Here is a 25,229-nt window from a genome sequence, read left to right as displayed (position 1 = left end):
CAAAATATCAGAAAAAATCTCAGAGACAATCCAGACAAGTTTGTGCAACTGATCAGGACACAGTTTTTCTAGAGTTTTTGCACAGATGATGCCACAAGTAACACTTAAGGTTGCTAATAGCATTGACAACCCTTTTGTCCTTTCAAAACCTGAGTATCTTTATTTTTAAAAAAGCAGAAACACTATTTCAGACAATTCCTTGCACTATTTTTCTCCTGAGATGAGAAACCCCAGCTATCTCTTCTAATTCTTCTTACCTCCTCAATTTCAAATCCAAATCTTCAGCTACACTTGAATATTTTTGTGATATTCTGTTCCATAGTTAAAGAAGGAACTTCAGAGCTTCCCTACAGTGTTGATGGGAAAACCAGCATCCAGTCCTGCCCTGTGAGCCTCATGCTATATGAAGGACTTTAAATACCTGCTGTGGTGTTCTTCTGTGTAATAAAAATTGTTTAATTTTTGGTCTCACAAGTTTTCTACAGCACATCTGCAATTCCATTAGAACAGCACTGCATTACACTGAAGGCTGACTCTGGGCACCAGATTGTCACAGAACGAGATCATTTCACCTATCTAAGATTTAGGATGCTGGCCTCAAATGCTGCCAGTTCTCCATTTCTGGGTGGTGGAAATAAAGAGAGACTCTGAGAGAACAGCTGATCCAGTACTAATGAAGGAGAAAATCAGGAACCCTTGTAACACAGGTTATGCACACAGCTTACCTCCACCAGAGCTCTCTTGACCACTCTGCTGATGTCCCTTCTCCACTCTGGGATGTCTGGGTTGTAGTCATCGAGGTTTGGAGAGAATGATAACCTCAGGGACTGAAATTTTTCTGCAGATACAATGACAGAGTGGTGAGGAAAGACTGAAATGCCTTAATGCCAAATGAGGGGTCAGAACCTTGTGAAACCTGGTGCAGCTCATGTTTTGCTTAATCAATTTGCAGATGATGCACGGACTGTGAGGGAATCCAGCAGTGCAGTGTGCCTGAGAGACTCCCTGAGAGATGCAGAGAATCTGGGAGATTCATCACTTGATTGTCCTGGAACCGAAAGAGGTGGTCAGTCCTTACTTGAGTGGATGAACAGCACTGCAAAGAGAGATGTGCTGGGAATGCAAATGAAATGTTACCTTCAGTTCGACTTCTGGAGCAGGCACGTCCTGTGTAGGAAGCTGTGATTCTCATAGATGTGCCCCAAACACTAGAGATCTTAATTGGAAGGGAACAGGGATAAATGTGGGGAGAGGACTAGCCTTGGAAAATGTACCTAATCTCTGTCGCTGTTAACAGAGGTGCCCATATTGATCACACTCAGCTAAAACTGGGATTCCCAGTGGGTTTTAGGCTCCATCTACACTATATGGTATTTGTGTGCCCTAACTGCTTCTGACTCATGAGAACAATGTCAAATCAGTACAGATTTCTGTGCAGAACTGCAGCACACAGCACTGATTTATCTTTCAAGCTGAGCAGCTTTTGTGTGAGTTAAGAGGCCTCTGCTGGCCAAGAAGGGAGAAAACCAGCTTACAAAACAAGCTAACATTTTGACAATCATGTAGGATGATCAAAGAGTGATGGAGCACATGCAGAGGGCTCTGGGAAGGGGATCAATGTTCTGCAATCATGTCAGTCTGCACTACTGTCAGGCAGTGGCCTTCAGAGGTACTATGCTGGACTGGTAACACTGGAATTCAATTTATAATCTCACTCAAAGCATTCTGGAATAAAGACCTCTTGTTGCTGCCAGCTAACCTAGCTCTCTAAATGTTGACTATGGAGAATCCTGTGTGAAATAAAAGGGAAAAACTCACCATATACTGCAATAGTCTTTGTGTCCTGAAGAATGGTGTTTCCTGCTGAGACCTGAACAGTGATGGTGTTCATCCCTTCCACAGAAAATGTGAATGTGATGCTCCCTTCCAATGTGATCAGTGGCTGCAAATACATCATAAAAGGAAAAAAATCAGCTAATTTAGTTGGAAAGGAAAAGTAAAAATGAGTTTGGCTCTCTAACCTATTGAGATGGTTTGAAGAGTTAGTTCTAGACTGGAAATTTCAGACTCAGGAGGGGCCCTGTGACGTGGCACCTAATTTCCTAGAGAGGGCACACCAGTCCCAGACAGGGATGTCCTCCTAAAGCTCTGAGTAAGGTACCTAAAATTTCCAAAGGAGCTATGTTTTATGATTCCAGTGCTTCCTCTCCATTAGCATGTTGGTTGTTCTGGATTCCACATTAAAATTCCCACCTTTGCTCACTCCCCAGAGAGGCCCAGATCCTGATATAAAGGCCTGCAACACTCACTGATTAGGTAGCAAGCACCCTCCTTTCCTAAATCTAGTGTGAGTGCTTTATTTAAGGTGACTCAAGGGGGTTGTCACAGAAACAGCCAAATTAAGGTTTCACATTTGCTGTCCCATGTTATCCTTAGATACAGAGACATCGTTTTTGGTAAATGCTGATGCTTGAGAGGACACAGATCCCTTTAGCTGTGAATCAGTTTATCAATGAGTTGTGTCCTCCAGCAGACTCTCCTTAACTTCTCTTTTCGTTCATTAATGAACTCTGGGTGAGATCTTCAAAGGACCCAGTATTAAGTCAAACTGCTGCCATTGTAGTCTATAGTAAAACTCACACTTCAATGAGAACAGAATTTGACCAACTCTGATCACTTAGAAGCTTAGGAGATCAGAGGGAATGTTAAAAGGTGACAATCACAGCCTGTAAGAACCTCTAGGGGGAGATGATTGCTGATAGTACAGAGAGTTAATCTACACAAAAAGGCCTAACAAGATCCAACAGCTTGAATCCCAGACTAGATAAATTCAGACTACAAACACGGTCCATGAGTTCAAAGCTCAGAATAATTAGCTGTGGGGAAACAGTTGGAGGAGATGGTCAGAAGAAGAAGCAGTGCATTTTTGATCAGCTGAGGAAAATTATTAATGCAAAACAACAATAAAAAGTCAGGTTCTGCCTTAGTCACAAAGAGTTAAATAAAGCAGAAGGTACTGATCAAACTCTCCAATCTGCATTATACAGAAGAGAACCATGTGTGATTATGAAGGTCCCTCTTGGCTCTACAAAATCCATGACAACCTCTCCCCTCAGAAACTAATTAGGGTTTCTGGGTACTTTAGCCACAATTATATGTGAAGTAACGGTTCTAGTGTCTATGCAGATTCGACAAGACTGCAAGCACAGAGGCAGCAGAACATGATGGATGATACTCTCATATCTGAGCAGAGCCTGAGGGCAGGGAGGTGTGTTGGGAACCATGTCATCCACCTGTAGCACATGAAAATATGGTCCTCTTGCACCTTAGCATAGGGTGCTGGGGCTTAGCATAAGTCAGTTCCAGATATAAAAACTTTCAAGCTTTAGCTTGAAAGGTTGTTTCCCTAAAAAAAAATCTTCCAAAGCCCCTACTTTTTTTTCTTCTTGTTACTGAAGAAAGGAAGGTGAAGAAAAACAGTAGAAACTCTTCCAGATTTTGGTTAACTATGTTCACCTTGGATGGAATTAAGGAAGAAAGCTATTGCCAACTTGCATGAAATAGCAATAAACCCTGCATCTAAATCACAGCCACAAACACAAAGCACTACTTACATTTCCATGTTGGTACCTCCAAGGACCATTAGTATCTCAGCACTTGGTTTACTGTTTTCTTGCATATATGACTGCACAGAAGCATTCCCAGATCCCTCTCTCCCTTCCCTCTTCTGTCAGAGAGCTCCTCCAAGATTATTTTGACCTCAGTCAATCAGGAATACAAACCTCTGTGTTGTTCCCAAACCACCAGACATAAGTGAGTGTTCCCACTTGGCTCGGCCACAGTACTGCTGTGGCGTTGATCTCCTTGTTCTTCGTGGTGACAAAGGGCAGAGATAAGTGAACGTGTTCCAAGGGGCCTGCAGGAACACAAGCAGCAGGTGAGTCCTTCCTCCATCTGAAAAGTCAGCCTGGGTGGGATATTCACTGGTACAGGAAGAAAAGTCTTCCCTAAATCACCATGGAACATGACAGAATGTTTTGGCTTGGTACCATTTCTAGAAAGGAAGGCTTAAATCTGTTCCTCAGAGAACAGGAGCACCACCTGTATCTGGAGCTGAAAAACTTGGACTTTCTACCACACAAATGTCATAAAGTCAGGAGCTTATATGACTTTTACAATAGAGACTGTTGTGTGAATATGGCCTTCACTGGGAAGACATAAGAATGTGCAGGACAAAGGGCTTCAGCAGACATGAAGCATCTTTGCTTGAAAACTGCTATGATTTGGTGAACTTCAGCAGAAACTCTTTCTGAAGGCAGCTATTCACTGAGTGTCTACATTTTAATGTTACCTTATACTTCCTCCTTTTCATCAATAAACTCTTTCATTTCTTCAGTATAAACAGAACATAATTCATTCGACAAGTGACATTATGCCCAGGGTTACACATTTCCCATCTTCTGGAAACAGATGGGCCTTTGTTGTTAAATCTTGTTCTATAGATTATTTTTAAAATGTGATCTGACTGTTCACTAAGAGAACAAAGCAACTGTCCTGAATGACAGGGAAAGAAAAATAAAGGAACCTCAGGTGACACGAGGACATGCGTTCCTTAAACAAATTAAGGCCACATCTACACATCCTCTATCTGTGAGCTCCCCAGTGATGACAACCACAGCTACAGCCTTGCATTGTTCACATGGAGTTGAGATGCATTGCGAGAGAATTTTATGTACTTCCAGGGAGGATCTTGCAGGATATAACCCATGCATGAATCACCACTTAGACCTTGCAGCCTAAATGAACACCACATACTCTGGAGAAAGCATCCTGTATAACGCAATAGGCAGAGTGAGGAAAAAACCTCCCCAAATCAGATTGTATAAACAATGCCAGAATAAGGATCAGTGTTCCTGATTTATTACTGAAATGCGTCTTTCTCTGGGTTGTAGACACAGCTACTGCTTAAGCTGATGCAGCCCAATTTAGAGTTATCCATGATCACATTAACCAAAGCCTTCTATACATGAGATCATGACTTATTTTGCCTTTTATAAGCAGCTTTCAACACTCTTGAAAATTCATGAGATGCCACAATTTCATCCTTATCATTTTAATGGCATCCTCCTGCTCTGATCCATTTCCATCATCACGCTGTTCCTGCTTTCAGCAAGACCCTAAGACCTGAAAAACAGCAGTTTCTCCAGCTAAGTGCAGTGACAACTGTAATGATGGAGCCCATAGAAAGTCCGATACACTCCAACATTACTGCATCACTGCTCTGAAAAGATCTCAATTGATCCTGCACAGCAGAGAGTGCCCGGCACTTCCTTGGACCTTCCCCATACAATGGCTAGGAAGGGATATGAAAGAATGGCTCAAGCAACCCAATTCTGCCAGAGCACTTCCCAGCACAGCCGGGTCAAGGAGGCTGAAAAGCTGAGCTGTTATCTGACCAGCAGATGGGGATAGCTCACTCTGCATAGGCCCTCCTGGTAGGAGACTGCTTTCTCCCAGGTAAGCTTCAAGAGGATTCAAGAAAATTAATTTCTGAGCTTCATGCAAGGCTATGGAGGCTATGGCCTTCACCTGTCCCAGGGAAAAAACAAAACCAAACCAAACCAAACCAAACAAAACAAAACTGTACAAGCTCCAGAAAACTGAAAGAGAGAAGGCTCACTTGCACAGGTGATGTTATTCTGAAGCATCCAGGCAAATCCATAACTAACTTTCCAGGAGAAAATTTTGATATGTCAGGACAGCTGAGAGAAAGGCTGTTGGGTTGAGCAGTTTACATACAAGAATTATATACTGTCCATCCAACTCAAAATGCTCCTGTGTCACAGTAACCTGAGCTTCTGGATCCCTGGAGCAACTGCAGGAAAGGCACTGCTCCTGTGCACTGGCCACATGGCTGCAGCAGCATGAGGAAACCATGGGATTAAGGCTTTTCTTTTATCTTTGAGACCACAAGCACTGAGGCTCAGTGCCCGCAGTTTTTTCCTGCAGAAGGAGTGCTGGCCACAGGTGAGGAAGGTGCTGGAAGACCCAGATCTGGCTGCAGACACTCATGTATTAACCCTATAACCAGGGATCACCCAGTTGGTAGCCCTTCCTAAAACTCTGGATGTTCAGGCTACACATTGTTTGTCTGTGGATCTTACAATGCAGTGTTGTTAAGGACAGATATTTTTTTGAAAAACTCCCCAAAGGCCCAGCTCAAACACCCCAAGCAGAATACTCAGCAGAGGGCTGAGTGGCAATGCAAGCATTCAAATAGGATTTAGAAGCTTTTGTGGATCAGGGTGTTAGAGACTTTGGAGGGGGGTGGATCTACTGTACATCCCTGTCCTCAGCAAGTCTATTTCTGGTCTGGGTGGCACCATGCTCATTTGTAACCTGTTTTGCAGTCCCTAATTCTTATCATGTAGGGAAAGGTGAGACATATCCCTTAGAGCTGTCACTTCTCCAGAGAGTCTGGCACATGTAACCTGGGCCTGGCTGCAATAATCACTCAGTGTTTAAATCCTGTGCTGGCAATTACCTATGCAGAGCACAGAAACATGCACTATCAGCTGCTAAGTCACACAAACAAATCTGAATTTGTTTACTTTTTGTACAGCCTAAACAATCAAAACAGCTCATAAGCCTTCAGTGTCTCAAGAAAATGATTTAGAGCAGCTGTAGATCAGAAAGATACTATGAGTGAATGAAGGCTGGACATCTGACAAACCAAAGGTATTTTAGAAGATATTTTCTCCTGTTCCTCTGGTTCTCCTTCATAAAAATCCTGTCTCCCACACTCCTGCCTCCCAGTGTTTCCATCTGTTGACACAATGGTTCTCCATGAAAGAGCTGCTCTCCTACTCTCAAAAGGCAGCTGCTTTCATGCTGTGTGAACTAACTCCAAAACTAGAGGCAAAGTGTAGGGAATGTGCCAAGTCATATATACAATATGTGCAGTTAGTTTGGTAGATGGTAAACAATATTTCTGTAAACATAACTTCATGTTTTGGAATTTCCTTTTTTCTAAGTTAATCTGGCACAGAGGCACACAGCAAAAACATAAAGAACAAACAAAAAAAACCCCACTGTATAAAGAAAATTATAGCCCCAAACAAAATCCATTAGGAATGTTACAGAAGTTTGATAAATAGATTGACCCTTTGGGTTCATAACCATGTTCTAGAATAAATATGAAAAAATACGATGTTATTTTTATCCAAGAACTTGGGATACATTTCAGTTGTAAATCAGACCCATATGAAGCATAAAAATATTAAAAAGAATAGCAGAAAAGCAATGTGAGGATAATTAATTTTTTTTGCAACACTATTTAATACAAAGATTTTGGTTCCTATGACAACAGAAACACTGAAATGCACTGGTTTCCATCCCAGAGGTGGGTGTGTTTCATTAGAGGGAAAAACATGCACAAAATAAAATTCAAAGCTTTTAAAAGTCATTAAAGATCCCTGGGGGTCTTTGTTGTTCTGGAAGTGTAATCTTGATAATGAAAGTGCATTTCAGAAAGGGCTGGACAATCCTTTGAGGTGTCCCAAATTAGACTATCCAAAATTAGAGGTAAAACATGGTTTAAAAAGCAAAAGTTAATAATTAGACTCAATGATCTTAGAAGTCTTTTCCAACCTTAATGAACCTATGTTTCCTCTGAGTCTGGAATCAAGGGTCTGGAGGACAGATGAACACTGATCATTTCCCACTACTGTGGACCCAGCTGCCAAATTCCAAATGTCACCTCTAGCTACAAGCAATAATTCTAAGAGAAAACCAGAAGCTACCAAAGGGTATGAACATACGTACACGTTACGTGCAGGTAGAGGACAGCGCTGTCAGAACCCAGGCTGTTTTCCACCAGCACGGTCACTCGGAATATGCCCACGTTCTGGTAGATATGCTTGATCCCATCTTCTGTTGAGCTGAGATTGGCATATGACACAGCAATGCCATCTCCAAAATCCACCTGGATGAGGGATCTCTGGAGGTCTCCCTGTGGTGAAAGAGAAAGGATCAAAACAGGCTCTGTTTTGCTTTTGAGAGTAGGGATCAGAGGCGTGACGGAGACCAAATGGAGAACAGTGACAGGGTCTGATGTGCCAGAGGAACAGCCTGCACCGACCTGTCAGACAACCGTGGCTGCTAAAGATCCCTCCCTCTCATGTAAGATGCAGCATTTTGCCTTACCTTTAAACATCCTCACTCCCTAGGAAATCCCCCTCTGGCTCTGCATGGTGCTCATGGTGGCTGTGTTCACACTTGCTGGCTACTGCTGTGGAGCACCTCCCCAGCCTGGTGCACTGCAGCAGTGGCCACTATCTGGAACAATGGAAAATTAATAGCTGATAATTAATAACCTCTCATAAAATTGGCTCAAAGGACATTTCATTTACTTTCGGTTTGTTTCCTCTTCCTTTTCTTCTCTTTCTTCTTTTTTTTCCTTCTTTGAAAGAGAAACAGTCCTCTGGATGCCCAATTCCCCTTCTGGAATGAAAGGTACCTGTGTGAATGGCTGGCATCAGGCACGTATCCATACCAGAAAGAGATGTGAATGTATGTGACTCTAAGAGGAAATTGGAACAGAACTTTTATATTCCTCATGTTCTCTCAGTCTTTTTATAACTTGTGAAGGCAGAAATAGTGGAGGCTTGCCTGAATGGAAAGCAAAAGGAGCAGAGCTCTATACCTGATGGTGGCAAGAGCAACAAATTTTCCCAGATGCTCTCTTTTAATAGACTAAAGTTGTTTTTACACTCCCCTGGCACCCTGCTGGAAGCTCTGTTGCTTCCAAATAGATGAGACAAAAATAACCGTGTTGTTCTGTTGTGGAGAATCCCAGACTGAAGGTGAGGCAGGGAAATGGTCTTAAGAACAGAGTGATGTCCTTTGTTGACCTGAGTTATTAGAAAGATTAGAAAATTTCAAACATGATGCAGTGCTTTGGGCACTCCTGTCTGTCTGACTGAGCCAACAGAAGCCACCAAATGGGATATGCTTCCGCAGCCAGAAGTGACCATACATGACCTCTGAACCTCTTTCAGAGGGGGACTAGTATTATCTCAAGTCCAGTGCTGGACTCAGACCAAATACAGAGATCTCTGAAGTACCCTTTGATGTTCTCCCAATTCCTCCAGGTCCATCATTATTAGGGTGTTAGTTGTCTTTTCTTACTCAAAAGGAGATGATGTCTTTGAACAGTAAGGCCATGCTGCTGGGACAAAAGCTTTTCACATGGTTAAAAACTTGCCACCACAGTGACCCCGCTGGATTTATCAGCTCTGAGGATACTCAAGGTCATGCAGTTGAAGTCTTTTTCAGGTCGTGGAATATTGCTCCACATATCTGAGGTAGCAGCAGAAGACGAAAAGGGTGACAGCCTTTTAGAACAGCCTCATTTCTGCAAGTATCAAAATTTGTGTTCTGATGAACCTTTTTTTTTCTTGTCTTCATTTTGTCCATAGCCATGAAACTCATGCTGTCTACAGGTGTGGCCAGGGAAAGGAGCCATTTCTAAGGCATGCAAGATAGATTTCAATTTCTAGGTAGAGAAGATGCTGTCAGAAACCACTGAAAATCTAATTAGAGAAGAGCTTCAGCTGCTGTTCCCTCAGTCTTTTTCATTTGTCTTGGCCTTTCCTGTTTTAAAACCCTTTGAACTGGAAATACATTTTCCATCGTGTAAGATCCAGGCTATAACACTCCTCTGAAAATGCCACATTTTGAAAATCTGACATTTAAAATTCTAGCTTAGGAAGTGGGAGAGAAAAGTCAGGAAAACAAAGAGACTGTGTTTTGACTTGTTCTAATATTTTATCTGTGCCAGGTAAAGGCACGGGCAGAGTAAGACAGGAAGAGAAAGCAGATGAGCCAAAATCCAAACATTTCCCACACAGCCCACACCTGATTTAAGCCAACCAAGCTGTCACTGTCTCTGTCTCCAGCATCTCTCCAGAGCCACTTGCAAGAGGTTGTTTTACCAAGAGAAGTTTTGTTCTGCAACAATTAGATGTCTATCCATACATCTTGCAAAAAACGCTCTAGTTGCTTTTTCCAGCTTTTCCTTTTTATTTTGTCAAGCTCAGTACTTCACAATAGCATTTTTCTGAAGCTTTTAGCCCAATTAAGGGAGAAACAAAACTCCCTGCATTACCTGCAGGAGACAGACACTGCTGCAGTTGGAGTGTTTTCATAGATTAATTAATTGTGTTTTCTTTAGATTAACCCCTTTCTCTGCAACATGCACAAGCTTGGATATAATCTGAAGTACACTGCAATCTTGATAATGGCTTTTGTGCAGCCAAAGGTTTAAGCATATGCTGAGCTTTAAGAACTTTTAGCCTGAAAAGAAGCCGTCATAATTAAAAACAAGTTTCCCAAGGCCCCATATTAAACCCTTTACCTACCTGGACAACATTAGTTACTAAAATGTAAATCAGAAATGTACTATTTTCTAAAGGATTTTCTCTTTTTTCTGAGCATATACAAAATATTCCTCTTTCCCTCCTTCCTGGTCATGCCTTCTAAGACAAGTGCACCTTTCCTTTTTCCTGCATCTTGACCAAAGGAGCCTCGAGTGCACACAAGACCTGGACATTACCAAAAAACTCTGTGAAGCTTCCTGCCTCAGGGTATATCAAGAAACACCCCATACAGTTTGCAACAATATTTTTATATTTTGATTACTTTTATGCAGCTCTCACACCTCTTTTGGCGAATGTGAGATGTGAGACCCACCTAACAGGATTCTCTCTCTCAAACACACCCCTGGAATCTTGCCCTGAAAGTTGTAACAATTCATTTTCCTTATTGACTTTCTGTATTTGTATCTAAATGGAAGTATTAAAAAATAGAACAAACACAGCTCAAGGTTTAAATTTTGATTCCCATGTTTCAGATTTCATTTTTAAGTCTTTAATTATGCACTGACTTTGGTGTCTTCCTTAGAGATGTTGACAATAGATTTAATTATCCTTTGCAAGAAACAGACACAGCTACCGTTGGAGGGTTTTCATGGATTAATTCACTGTGCTTTCCTTAGATTAACCCCTTTCCCTCTCTGGCATTTTCCTGTCACCAAATGAAATCATTCATCAAAGATATTTTCACCGGAATTGAATATCCACATATAAGCATACCTTTAATCTAGATCTGTTTAAAGTATATTCTTAATTTTTAACAGATACTCAGATCCAATTTGATCCAAGAACTGAAAAACATGCTTTCCTATGTAAATTCCTGCTTTCAGAGAGATGGACTTAATTTTTCCAATCAGAAACTGAATAGAAAGGTGCCTTTTAGCAGGGCAAATAGCTTGATACTTTTCACATGTACTTACTTTTCAACACCGAATAGTGAATTGTATTGATCACATCATTCATCCTGACTACCAGTTGTGCCAGCTCAACTCAGCTATGAGCTCTTTTTACAGTACTAGATCTTCTGTGCCCCACAGGAATCAATAACAGCCTCTCAGGATTATGCAGAATAATTCAACCAGTGTGGCTGGAAGTGCATTACAAGACTGTAGTGCTGTGTGTCATTAGGAAGGCAAGGTCCACGTTCATACATTTTCATGGGATTTCAACAAAGAATTCAAAAATGCATGGAAGGCTCTGATTTCTCCCAACCAGCTTGTCATCATCAGAAAATGCAATTATAATTCAGATGACGGTGGTATGGGGGAGGGTACATCCTCTGTTATTTGTGTGTTATTACAGGAGTGTAGTACTGTTAGTAAGATAAACAGCCGTGATTCAGCATGTGCATTGAAAGTTAGGATGAAGGTTTCATATTTCTGTAATCATTACTAACAACCTTGTGCTATCAAAAGAGGGAACACAGTGGGATACCGGAAAAAAAGAAAAAATTAACCACAAATACCAAAAACAGACTATGCTTTTAATTACTACTAGCTTTGCACCTTTAATTTGAGTAAATCAACAATCAAAACAATCCTAATGCTAAGCTCATCTCCAGAAACTTCAGCTGAGTTGAATACTGAATTGTACCACACAATAGTGCTGAGGTGGGAAATGTTAATGGCACTGTGCCCCCAGCAGGATCCCCAAGCTCATTAAATGTACCTGAGACATGGTGTACCTTGTACAGCCATGTATCAACATTGTCATTACAGAGAGCCATGGCAGCTTCTAGGAAATTCTGGGCTTCGTTTGTATGTTCACAGGGTAAGAGAGTCCTCTGGATTTATCAGCAATAAATACACAAATGCAAGGCATGGGGGGTATGAGGCAGAAAGCAAAGCTCTATTTTCAACATGAGGGAATAAAACACCAGAAAGTTTTAAGTTTCTTACTCAAGGTCATGCAGAAGGAGCTCAGAGTGCAGTTCAGGAATGAGTTCAGATTGCCTGAATTCTAGCCTGTGGCCTGAAGTGTAGGAACAAATTAGCTTCCCCCACACATTAGTCTAATCCAAACATCACACAGCAGCAGCAAGCAGTTAAAAGCAAGCCAAAATCTACTCCCAGTGGAGTGACTTTGCCATGTGAGAACTGAGGCAGACCTGGAATGTCAAAGATTTTTGGCTGTCATTTTATCAAGATAAAAAATAAATTAGAGGAGGCAGTTTCTCTGTGAATTATCTGTAATGAAACAGTCAAAGCCTTGAACTTTCCTGCCCTGAATGTCTTTACCATCCATCAGCAAAGATGTGTGAGCAATCAGATGAAACAAGTTTGAAAGCCATTGTGCTGAACAGCGTTGCTCTGGAGGCTGCAGCTTTCAGAGTCTCTGCTGAAGCAGTACAGCAGCACAAGTGTCTGATGTTCGTACAAATAATTCTAACATACAAATAACAATTGTGGTTGTGACAGGCAAGAGACCTACATGACCATGTGATCAGGAAGGCACACAGAAACAACACACACTTAATAAAATCCCTCTATTTTCTACAACAGGGAAGCAAAACATGTCAAGGACATTGGGTGGAATAACTTAAGTAGGAAAAGTGCCTTTGTAACTCTGTGTTTTGGTTTTCTTCTGTTGCTGTCCAAAACTAAAGCAAGGATTCAGGTCTTTAGGCTGAGAAACTACTTTTTCAATGCTGCAGTGTGAGAGGTACCAGTCCTGGGTCTCTGCATGTAGCCCAGGCCAGGGCAAAGGATTAACCTTTAAACTGGCAGTGTGTTTAGGCAATGAAAAATTTGCTTTTAAGCATAGCTACTTTTCTCATTTGCTGTCACACAGTGACAAAAATGCTGTTGGTATTCTGATTATCTCGTGGAAATTTAAGAGCAAAATTCCCAACTTAAGTACGATGACTTGCTTATTAAACACTTCCAAAATACTTCATAAAATGCAACACAATGATAGTTAGTAAAGGCAATATTGATGATTCCTGGATACTGTCACCCACTGAAAATATCATGGTGATTATACCCAGATTAATTGGACAAATAACTTGGCCAAACCTTTCCAATAATGGAACCATAAATATTAAGTGCAAGGTGACCTTGCAAGCAGTTTAGAGGAAGTCATACAGAAATTCTGAAAGGTGACGGGAGACTTAGATCACTTTTGAGAGAATTCTTACATCTAGATGATTTAAATATGACCTGTTGGTTGGGTTTGCTTTTAATGATATTTATATGCTGCCAGATATAAATGCTTCACAGGAAAATTTCATGTGAGTCAGGGTGAGAGAAACTGGGCCAGAATCCCAGCTCTCAGAAATCAGCAATGCTCAGTGTGCTCCTGGGTTTGGTTCCTGCCCTCCCTCCACTTGCAAAGACTTCAGTCGTGATTTTCTTTTGTGTCTCCTTTAATAGAAGAACACTTTTGAATGCTTTGTCCTTGCTTCTCTTGAGGCATCTTTTGCTCACATTGTGTTTTTGTCAGAATGCACAGCTGTGGCTCTCAGCATCACCACAGGCACAACCAGGCTCTACAAGGAGCCACTGTGCTGTGGTTCCTGCCCCTGAATCCCACACCTGAGTGAAAACATCAGTTTTTTACTGCTGCTATTTGTCTCTCCCTGCCCTCTTAGCAATCTGGTCCACTACAGAGATGCAGTGAATTTTCAAGGCCTCCAGTGAACCTGCTTCTGCAGTTTGTTCCTCTTTTCAAACCCACGTGGATTCCTACATGGAGCAGAAAGTCCTAGAAAGATAACAAGAGTACAAATCCCAAACAAACTCTTGTACCTTGGCTCACCAGCTTCTCTTTCCTTTCTTTTTTCCCTTTTTCCTGCAAATCAAGTGGAACATGGGCAGGAAAAAAGAGAGCTGGGAGGCTGCGGTGTATGAAACAGCTCTGCAGGTTTGAAGGCTTCAAACAAAATGTCTCAGAGGGATACAGGAAGTGTTAAGATGTAAAAGGAAAGGCCACTGCTTTTGCACACCCTAAAAGATATCAGCTATCACTCACACTAAAGGAGGAGTCCTCACCAGGGTGTAGTACTCAAAAATATTGCCTACCACTCCAAGGGGCAAGGGTTGAATAGGACACACATTTTTCACATGTTGTTGGCAGAAAAGATGTGCAAGGTGACATATCCAGCCCTTTTAAACTTTCCTGATGCCTTCCCCTCAGTAAAAATGGAGTGGCACAGATTTTCTGGATACTGAACATCCCAGATTGTACTGTGCTATATACCTGTGCAGGGCAGAACTAAATAGAAATTGGCAAATTCTTGTCTTGTGATACCTCTGCCTCAAATGCAAGGGAAAGGAACTTCCCTTTGAGAAGTGGGGTTGGATTAAACCATCTCCAGAGATCCCTTTCAACCTCAATCATTCTGTGAAATCAATATCCATTTTATAAAAGGATGCTTGTTCTTTTGATCAGTTGTTTAACTTTTCTAGTGAGTGGTGATTTTTTATCACTGAAACAGTTAAATTGGTAAATGCTTTCGTCTACACAGTTTTGCTGCTTCAAGTACATTTTATTCCCCTATAACTTGCACATAACTGGGAAAATATTCCTCTTTGTTGAATATTTCTTTTGCTGCAACACCCACACAAAGTCATTGCCAGACTGGGTAAAATTCTCCCAAAGGTTTTGTTGGTTGCTCTTTAAGTTGACAAATATAGGAGCAGGAGGTCAAGATTCATCTAACAGGGAGAGTAATTGGAAAGGCTGGAGGCTGATCAATACTGCTTCAGCCCTCAGAGCAATTCCTAACCTCTTCCTTATCAGATACAGTGGATGAAGAGCTCCCTTTAGATCTCCTGAGGACTGACTCACTCACTCATCAAAACATCTGTTCTGTACTCCTTGACACCCAGCATGAGACAGGCACCATCTCATACTGGAGAAAGTGTTGCTTCCAGACTCTGGTGCACACTGAAGCAGAGCTGCCAAAAAAGACCAGAATCAACAAAAGAGACAGAGCAACGCACAGCAGCTCCCTGTATGACAGTGTGGTCAGGGTTTTCTTACATGATATGTGAGCTGAAGCACTCATAGAAGAAAGAGCAGGACATTTGTCCTCAGTTTCCTGTACTGTGGGTGATTCTTTCTCCCTCTGACATAACTCTTAGATAATTTTGTGACTACTATTCAGATTGTCCAACTCCTTCTCCAAGTCGGTTATAAAACTTTGCTTAAAAGAGAAAGATGATACAAAGTGCACTTTTTTAACCCCTTTTTTTTTTTTTTAAGTCTGAAGACTGACTCTTGTTTTGGACCTTTTCCTTTGCATTTTAAATGGAGAAATCAATCATTTAACCAGATGAAATTATATGTTCACACTATTATTACAGCATCACAGTAGAAATGCTGTATGACTGTCAGTACTGAAATAAAGTGACCATATACTGGAGAAAATAAACATTCAGGTCAAAAACTGTTTCGGGTTAGATATGATTTATCATATGGTATTGCCTTTACAAATCAGGACACCTGTTTGCTGGGGAAAGCATCAATAACAGAGATGTTAAAAAAAATTCTTTCTTCACAGATGACACTTACTACGGAGAGGTCAGAAGTAATTTCCTTAAATACTCTAAACTATACTCTGAACTAAAAAGGGATACACATTGTCCCTTGAAAACTCTAAACTATAAAGGGATGTACATTGTCCCTTGGTGTTAAAGCATACTTGTTTTAGGATTTATTGGGCAGTAAGAGAGGAAAAGGGGTAGAAGTTTAAAGAAATCAATTTAGATTAGGGAAAAAGGGAAAACTGCTACTTTGTGAATGTTCCTGCTTGTGCACCTCCAATTAAACACAGATAAAGAAGTGCTAAATAGAAAAAAAAGAGGTGAAAAGATTTAAATACATTTTTCTATGGATTCAGGAATGGAGGAAGCAGAACAACGAAATACCAAGTTAAGTTAGAGATACAACAAAAACACAGATCAGAGCCCGAATCAACTTCACAATAGCAATAAATTTTAGACTTAATCCTGCTGAGGATATCTTGAGATTTCACCCATAAATGCCTAAACAATATGTACCAACTTGTGTGATGGTGACCCAGCTGCATGTGAACTATTTGTCATCTTTGGTTTAAAGGCAGTGGAAAATAAATACGGAAATCCAGTTTCAAAAAACAGCAAGAAACAAAAAACACAGTTAAGGGTGGGGGAATCAGAATTCAAACCTGCAGTGTAGTAAAGCACCCCACACCCAAGCAAGTGTTTTCCATTTAGGGAAAGGTTTGAGACTCACCCCTTGTATTTCTTATAAGGTAAAGGTCCCAGAAATGTCTTTGCTGTCCTGACAGTAATTGGCTCAGTGCCAGCACAGAAGCATTGATTAGGCTTGGAAAGTGTAGCTCGAAGCTTGCTGCAGATTTCATTGGGCCAGTGGCCAAACGGGCCGCCTGAACCATCGAATACTAAAGAAGGAGCACAGAGGAACTAATGGGATTTTTGGAGTGGTTTTATCAGGGTGTCAGAGGTTTCTCTGACACCTGTGCTCAGCTATTTCTTTTGTTTCTGTAACGTTCGTTATTTTCCATTTATTAAGCCTTTCACTTTACAAAACACCTCTGAAGAGCAGTCTTGCTATCATTATTTCAAGCCAATCTGCAAGGGCTGGACCCTTAGAGGCATTGGGAACCCCAAAACTGCAGTCCTCACCTCGCCTGTGAAATTCCCAAAATAAGCCAAATTCCCAGTTTCTATCAACTTCTCCCAGATATTACCCTGGGAACCACTGTGACAGCCCTCTCACCTCCATACATTTTGGAGCAAACTCCACCCAGTGACATCCTGGCCGTGAGTGACTTTACACCACTCTGTCTCTTTGCAAACTTCTCTCCCGGCACGAATCGCCCTGGACACAGGCGTGGGGCCCGGGGTGCAGGGCAGAGCAGAGCCTACCTCCTCCAGCTGCACCAGGAAGGTGACGTTGTGGCCCTGCTCGGCCGTGAGGCGGCCGTCGGCCGTGACGATGCGGAGGCCCTGGGGGGGTTTGCCCGGGCACTGCTGGGGCTTGGCCGTGTACCGCTCGCGCACCCCGTCCGTGCAGTTGTTGGAAACCACCTTGCGGTACCTGTGAAGGGACAGGGAGACCTGTGCCAGGAGCTGACAAGGAGCACGGCGGGGTTAGCTGGGGGTGGGTTCCTTTAGACTGAGGAGATTGCTAGAAAACAAAGATTCCCAGATGTGTTTCAGCATTTGTCTCAGCCAAGCAATAATTCCTCGTGTGCCCAACGTACCAGGAATCACATGTCATCCAGTATCACATGTCATACTCTTGTTAATGGCATGTGATAATTTCCTGCAGAGTATCTTGATATCATGTAAGGCACCATGTGGACAGTGGTTTCCCCAGGGAAGAAGAAAACCCCTGCTTAATGTCCTGGGAAACACCTTTCTAAGTAAAGTAAGCAAAAGGTTTACTGACATGTTCCCTCAGTTCAAGCATGCAAATCATTTCTAGAAGGTTCCTCGTTCTTTGTGTTACCATAGGTTGATTTTTGGTGCAGAAATTTTAATATTCCTAATAGTTCTCCCCTGTTGGACCCTTCCCTCAGACCCTGCCTTAACTCCTTCCACACCAGGAGGCATACATATCCCTGTCTGACTCTGCACTCTTCCTTTTGCCTTTGGCCCCTTGTTACTGCCTTTTTCCAATTTGCTCCATATATAGTGGACACCTTGTTGTTTGTTATTTTGGCATATTAAATTCTGTTTCTGGACAACTGGATCAAGGCTGCCTCTTTCTATCAAGTCACCATCGGGGCAGAGCCCCAAGGAAACTCGAAGGGGTTTAATCATCCAGTCTCAGACCCCCAGGAGTTTCAGTTCCATAAACTGCCCAAACCATAAAATTATGTTACTAGTTAAATAACTGTAAAGTTATGAATAAATTATATACACATAGAGTATGGCATTGTATTCAATTATTACACTGTTGGGCAAAGTTTAACAAGTTTTCTCACATGTTCTCCACTTCTCATTAGTTGTGAGAGGCAAGAGTCTCTTAAGATGTAACCCTCAAGGGCTAGAACAGTAAGAATTGAAGCAAAAAGCAAATTCTGCCCATCTTTCAGTGCACAAACCCTCCAAACAACTTGGGTTGCTTTATTTCCTTTTATCACTTGCATCTTAAATGAAGTCTCCAGGATCTTACCTTAAACTACATCTTCCATTGACTTCCAAGAGGGCCAAAGAACAGTCAGCATGCAGGCTAGCAGCCCATCTATTACTTCACATGTACATGAGTTTCATCTCTCTCCACTAATTTATCTTCTAGTGTTTCTGCCTGATCTCACAGGATTTTAAGAGGAGTCTTTTCAGAAACATTGATGATTTGGCCTTACAGTCTCCCCCCAGGCTTCTTTAAGGCATCATCTTTCAGAGAAAAGCCTGGGCCACACATGATAAAGATCTGGAGTGACGGATGTGCAACCCAACAAAGGTAGTGATGAAGGTGTCCCAAGGGCTTCTGTACCAAGGTGTCCCAAGCCAGCTCTGGCACATCTACAGCAGGTGTAATCTGTAGTTGTCACCGGGTTAAATCCATACTAGCTAAATAAAGCCTGGTGAGCCACTTACCCAGTGCTGTTGAGATAACTCTGTCCAAGGCTGCAGTCTTTTGACAAGGAGGATGGGTTATACCAAAATGCTGGTAAACACTGGCCATTGCTGTGGCGTTCATATCCATAATCACTGTTGTAACATTAAAAGAAACAATCACATAAAACCCCAAAAGAACAAACACGGTATTAGCTCATGCTCTCTACTATTAATACAAGTTTTAATTGTTTTCCATCTGTTTACTAGGGTTTTTGTTATTTTTTTTACACTGATTGAACAGATTCTTCATTCCACTTCAGCTTTTTTAATTGGGGCAGTCATCTTGCATAAATCCCAGTATAAAAAGGAAGAACCAGAGCAGATAGTTTATGAGTATTGCATCAATTGTTCTATCTCCACAGAATAACAGTACCTCTCAGGATCAAATCTAGGGTCAAATATATATATATATATATGTATAAAAACAAAACAAAAACCCACAGAAATCTAAGCTAAGTTAAACCACTGTCTCAGTTGTATCTTGGAAAACTGAAGGGCTAAAAAGCTAATTGCATTTGGAAACTTTATCACACAGGATACAGAGGAAAATTTACAGCCCTGAGAGAGCTCTCGCCTAAAGGCATTAACAGCATATTTGGTAATGGAAAAGAATTCTGTGATCTTCAATTCTCTTTTTGTTTGGAAGAGGAAATGCTACCAAAAATCACATGTTAGAAACAACGAGTCAAACTTTAATCTTTTGTCACAATTTGAGTTTAGCTATGACTAAATTTGCTTTGGTTTCACTAAAAAAAACATTTCAAATTGTTTCCGATTCCAAGTAAACAAAGACTCTATAAAAAATGTTATTGCAGGAAAAAAAATCCAACAAACAGAAAACCTCTTTAATCAGTATTCCATTCACATGTGGGTTTACTTTCCAGCCGTTGAGTAATGAGGACTGCTTGGCTGGATAATCTTTCTTATTCCTTTTACTAAGCCTTCTCCATAGCTCATAACGGAGAAGTAATGGGATGTTGTTTCTGAGAACTGCTATACAGAACCACCAACTCCACTCCAATATTCCAGCTGCAACACAATCTTTGATCTTAAAATGGCACTTGTCTGCAAACTATTTTTTACTTATTATCCTTAATGTCTTGGTATCAAGTAGCCAGATTTTCCAAAAAAAAGAAGATTAGGTCAGTGTTAGATTATGTGATTAAGGGCTCATATTCGTGTATGTATGTAAAGAAGCAGAGAGAAAAAACAGGAGATGGATGAACCCCCAACAACCTGACCAGAGTTAGTGGAGCGTCTGCTCCAGCCCCTCCCAGAGCTGTCACAAGACAGCCACCAGTCCATGACCAGTGTGAGACCTACCAGATCATCAACAAGAGATATAGAAAAATATTAACAACAAGAAGAGTGTTAAACTTAATGAAGACTTTGTTCAGGTGTCTTGAAAAAGCCTGATTACTTTAAAAAAATGTAGTGAGTGACTAGGAAACAATGTTAAGAAGCTTGGTACTGGTCTAAGCTATAAGACAAAGAAGAAAAAAGGAGATAATATGTTTCGATTTATCTTTGTTGAGTGTTTTGTACTGGTTATCAAGAAAAGACATTGAAAATAATTCAGTTACCACTTTTTACTTCTGCTTCAACTTTTTTCTTCTGAATAAAGAAAAAAAAAAGATGTTTTGAGGCAATCTTAAAGTGGCAAGATTAAAAAGACGACATTAAGCAAAAGAAAATTAACGCTATGTATCACTTGAGAAAACCAAACAAATATAAGACAGAATGACTGTTCCAAAGGAACATTTTGGCAGCTGTGGCGCTTTGGGTATCTCCAACAAGTAACTGAGAACATACTCCAGGAAACAGCAATGAAGTAGATGACCTAAATGGTCTTTTCCTCATTTTTTTGACTGAATTTTCATCAATCTATTTACTCAGATGGTTGCAACTCAGTGCTGCTAAATTGCTTTGGAAGCATCAGCCAGCCAATTTTCCCACTGCCATGTGCTTTTATAATCATCCTTGTTGGAATAAGAACACTATAGCTGCAGAATATACTTTGTAATGAAGAATAACACCATTCTGATTTGCTTGGAGAAAACAAATATTTACATACAAATGGGACTCCCGTATTTTTGTAATTCATTTGTAAACACTCTGCAGCACTGTATTCCTAAGTTATCGTGTGTGACTCTAATTAAAAAACTGTAACACTGTACACACACACAGTGTTCTGTAATCAGGTGAAAACAAAACAAACTAATGCAGTGAAATCTCCCTCAGAGGGGATCAGTACTCACAATCCAATTTGATGCAGTAGTCTGGGCTTTATTACTATGCACATGTCTAGATTCAAGCTACTATTTTGGTTCCTATTCCTACCTGTAAATCTGAACAAGCCAAGCTGGACTTGACTAGTTTTGACTGTACTTGGATCATATTTCTCAAAGGCAAGGGAAAGAAATCCTAGGATTTTCCACAGCAGAAACAGTTACAAGCACAGAAGTTTCACAGTGCTGTTTTCAGGCTTGCAAATCATCTGGCTCATTAAGACCCTACAGAAATATCATCCCAGTAAATGACATGAATTGCTGCTCCATATCCCTCCACAGATGCAGCAGCCGCCCGTTCACCTCCGCAGTCTTGGAATCTAATGAATTCCTTGGCTACAGGCTGCTGCACGCAGAACACTGATGCTGACAACAAATTGCTGCCTACAATTTGGCACAACAGGATTTTGTAGCAATCAAGAAGCATTACCATCAATTGGATGTCCATAGCATGAGCCAGTAAAAGCAAAGTCTGGAGATGGGAAATCTCTGAGGCATCAGCCTCAGCCTGCAATCAGCTCCCCGAGTCATTGCCTGGGAACTGGGAATTGGAATTTGCATAGATTGATGATATTTTGTGCCTGCCTGAAAAGAACTCAGGTGACACAGATAATGTATCTCCTAAAAAGGAGTGGAACGTTTGCCATCAGGGATTGCTTTATCAGTATGAAGCAGCCTGTCTTGTGGCTCTCACTGATTATGGTTTTACCCTTTTACTGGTTTAAACTGGAATCCTATTTGTCTTAGTCAAGTAGAACTGCAAGCTCCTTTCTGTAATTAGATACAAATTCATTCCAGATGTTTTGTATCTTTGCTCAATGCTCATGATAAATTCCTTTTTCTAGTGTTATTTTCAGTATAGGTAATAATCAAAGAAAAGAAATCCCCTGAGGAAGTTTGTAATTTGAAAACAGACCTGACAAACATACTGTTTGGAAGAACTGTTAATTCATGTGAAACTATTAAAATCCTACTGCTCTAAGAAAGAGAAATAACCAGTTTATTCAGATGAGTGATTGCCATGTTCATAACTTCTAAAAATCAAGATATGACTTAGCATGTAATCATAGAAATTCTTAAGATTAACAGCTTCACCTTAAGGTCAGCTACGACAGAAGATGACAATGCTTTTTGTGTTTCTGCATGCTGTGCTTTCCAAATATTCTGGACATTAAATGGGGTGGAATTGAGCTATCTCTGAAAATAGTCACCTTTTTTCTGCAGTTTCCAAAAGCCCCGGTGGGAAAAAATAACTGTGGCCACAGCATCGGAAAAGTCTCACTACCTTTTTATTCACTTAACACCATTCTCTAACATTTAACCATGATTCAAGTGTAGATTTGTGTTAAAGGGGAGTTATGCTTGTTCCCCAGTTCTACAGGACCTGACATGGGATTTAATTCAGAGAAGGATGGTTTCAGCTACAGTCTGAACTGTGGATCTACAAAGGAGTACAGTTATAATTGCACCGCAGTATTTGGAGTCGAGCTATACCAGATTATGTTGATATGGAACCTAAAATCCTCATAATCTTTCCAGTAAATCCATGCCTGGTAGATATCAAGGCCCTTAAAGGTGCAGAGATGCACTGTAGATTTTGCATAGTGAATCTGCATTTTCCACAAAATGAACTAAAAATTCATTCTAATTTGCTATTTGTTAGCCAAGCAAGCCCATAACCGAAGGGTGTAAATGCAGGTGTATTTCAGAGCCAGCACCTGCACGATCTGAACTGAAGGCTGGTGACACACAAAGCCAGCAGAATCTGTGTCTCAGTGTCTGTCCCCTGCCTCCCTGGGGTTGTCAGAACACTTTCTCCTGATCAGCAGGACTCTGATGTTCTAGCATAGGAAGTAACCTCAGCAGGCAGGGCTGTAATTTAAATGCCAGAGAATACAAAAAGAGCCAGCCAGATCCTTACTGATATCATCTGTGAAATACATAAATAGACCTAATTCCCAGTTGCACTAAGGCACCTTTGTGCCTCTCTGGCTATCCAAACCCACTAGCACCAGTATCAACAGGCTCATGCTTCCCATGAAAGTGCGAGGTACGGGAATACTGATAGAAGAGGCTGTCAGTATTAATGACAGCAGGTTCAGAGGGAGGACTGACGGTGAGACACTTTACTCGAAGTTCCCGTTAAAGAACCTGGGAGACAGGTTGCTGAAGGATGAACACCACCAAAGGTTTCCATCTGTGTCTAGGAGGTGTTTCTGCTGAAGAGATATCGCTGTAATAATGCTCAGACTGCAGGAAGAAGCACAATGCGAGCAAACTGGGTAAATTAATGCTTTAATAACACCCCAGAAACGGCGTCATCCATTTACCCAAATCAATTAAACGAAGAAGGAGATTCTCGTTTCTAGGCCGTTGCTAGGACAGGCTTGCCGAGGTCTCCTGCGCATCCATGTCCCGCATTATTCCTGAAGCGCTGTTGCCCTCTGGCTGCCAGCCTCATTCCCTGCATTCCCGGAGAGCCAGACCCGCTCCCAGCCCTGCGGCTGCCAGCCCGGGATAAAGGGGGTCTGCTGGCAGAACAGCCCAGCTCCCCAGGCTGGAGGAGCCACAGTCACTTCTAACCTCACTCAGTTTTGTGGCTGTGCAAAACAATAAACCAATGTGCCCTTCTCCCTGAGAAAGGAGTACACCAATGGGCTTGCATACAGGTTTGACATGAACCTGGAGTTCTGTGATATTAAAAGGAGGAAAAAAAAATAGAAAATCTTTGTGTCTTTTATAACTGGTATTTTTCCCTTGAACTGATAAAAAAGGACTTTCAGGATTAACAGCAATAACATTTTTTCTCACTTACCTGACCACCGTAATACAACTTTTACTCCAATCTCTAACAAGCTTAGATAATAAAATTTTCTCCATATAAATTTAGTATTTAAATAGCAATGACAGCACAATTATAGGGATTATTGTTTTCTCCAACGCTGTTTACAAACACGGGTTCTCTAACCACTGACAATATAAAAATCTGTCCAATTTATTTTGATATTGAAAAATCAGGTGTGGACAGCTAAGGAGCTTCTCCCTATCTGGGGAGATACATGTCCCTTTCAATCTCCTTCAATTAAGAACCCTGCCCAGTGGAAAAAAAAAAAAAAAAAAAGGAAATAGAGAATTCAAAAGTACTGAAATGTCATGAGTGAGGAAGTGCTTTTTCCTTCCCGAAAAAGAAAGATCTCCACAGAGGGCACCCTTCCACAGCAAGAATTCATACCCTGATTTCCTCCAAACCTCCCTCCAACTTCTGCAGGGTGAATTGGCAGTGAAGCCTCGTGAAGAGTTCAACAAGGCAGGCACTGAAAGTTACCGTGGTGCAGCAGGAGCTTAGCCTTTCTTAGCAGACAGAATTGCTTTTTTTCTTGCCATTTTCTTTTCTCCTTTTCTGTCCTTCTCTGGCATATCTATGTAAAATTATGCTCCTGGGGAGTATTGCTGGTAAATGTTTCTGAAGTTTAAAGCAGTATTTCAGCCTTTTTTCATCAGAGGCAGTAGGGAAGGAAGCTGAGATGGGTAAAGCAGAAATCCCAGTCTGAGGACTGTAGGAATAACCTGAGCTCAGAGAGAACTAGAGGGGATCACAACAGTCTGGTCTAAACCAAAACTGATTCCATAAGAAGGAGAAAGGTTCTTCTTGATCAGAAAGGTCCTCATTCTGCCTCTTCCAGCAGATATGAGGTGTCTTGTTCATGCATGTGGACTGTGAGAGTCTAGTGTACATGGCCAATCATCCAAGCTTTCTCTTAGACATTCTCCCACAGCCCAGCAGAGCCTTTGGAGAAAATTTCCTTGAGGTGAACATTAAAGAAATAAAAGCATGTTTCCAGCATGTCACTGTGGTAGTTTTGTTTTGTACTTAGCAACAAAGTTTTATAGTGGCTAGCCACACAGTCAACTTTAATGAAATAAATATATTCATT

At 41.3% G+C, this 25,229-nt stretch overlaps 1 protein-coding gene across 3 annotated transcripts in view; it reads right to left on the bottom strand.

The window, feature by feature from the left end:
- The window catches only part of SORCS1 (sortilin related VPS10 domain containing receptor 1), a 261,592-nt gene that overhangs the window by 18,784 nt on the left and 217,579 nt on the right, over positions 1 to 25,229 (bottom strand). For all 3 annotated transcript variants that reach the window (XM_066190961.1, XM_066190963.1, XM_066190962.1), the window contains exons 17-22: positions 18,986 to 19,099; positions 17,306 to 17,477; positions 7,825 to 8,011; positions 3,783 to 3,916; positions 1,819 to 1,942; positions 726 to 838 (exon numbers count right to left, since the gene is read on the bottom strand). In XM_066190961.1, coding sequence (XP_066047058.1) covers positions 726 to 838; positions 1,819 to 1,942; positions 3,783 to 3,916; positions 7,825 to 8,011; positions 17,306 to 17,477; positions 18,986 to 19,099 — 844 coding nt within the window. The remainder of the gene's footprint in view (positions 1 to 725; positions 839 to 1,818; positions 1,943 to 3,782; positions 3,917 to 7,824; positions 8,012 to 17,305; positions 17,478 to 18,985; positions 19,100 to 25,229) is intronic.

This window comes from Chamaea fasciata, unplaced genomic scaffold, assembly GCF_029207755.1.
Source record: "Chamaea fasciata isolate MVZ Bird 193981 ecotype frontalis unplaced genomic scaffold, bChaFas1.0.hap1 SCAF_9, whole genome shotgun sequence".
NCBI lineage: Eukaryota > Metazoa > Chordata > Aves > Passeriformes > Sylviidae > Chamaea > Chamaea fasciata.
Note: the sequence above shows the minus strand (reverse complement) of the source record. Positions and strands in the feature narration are given on the sequence as shown.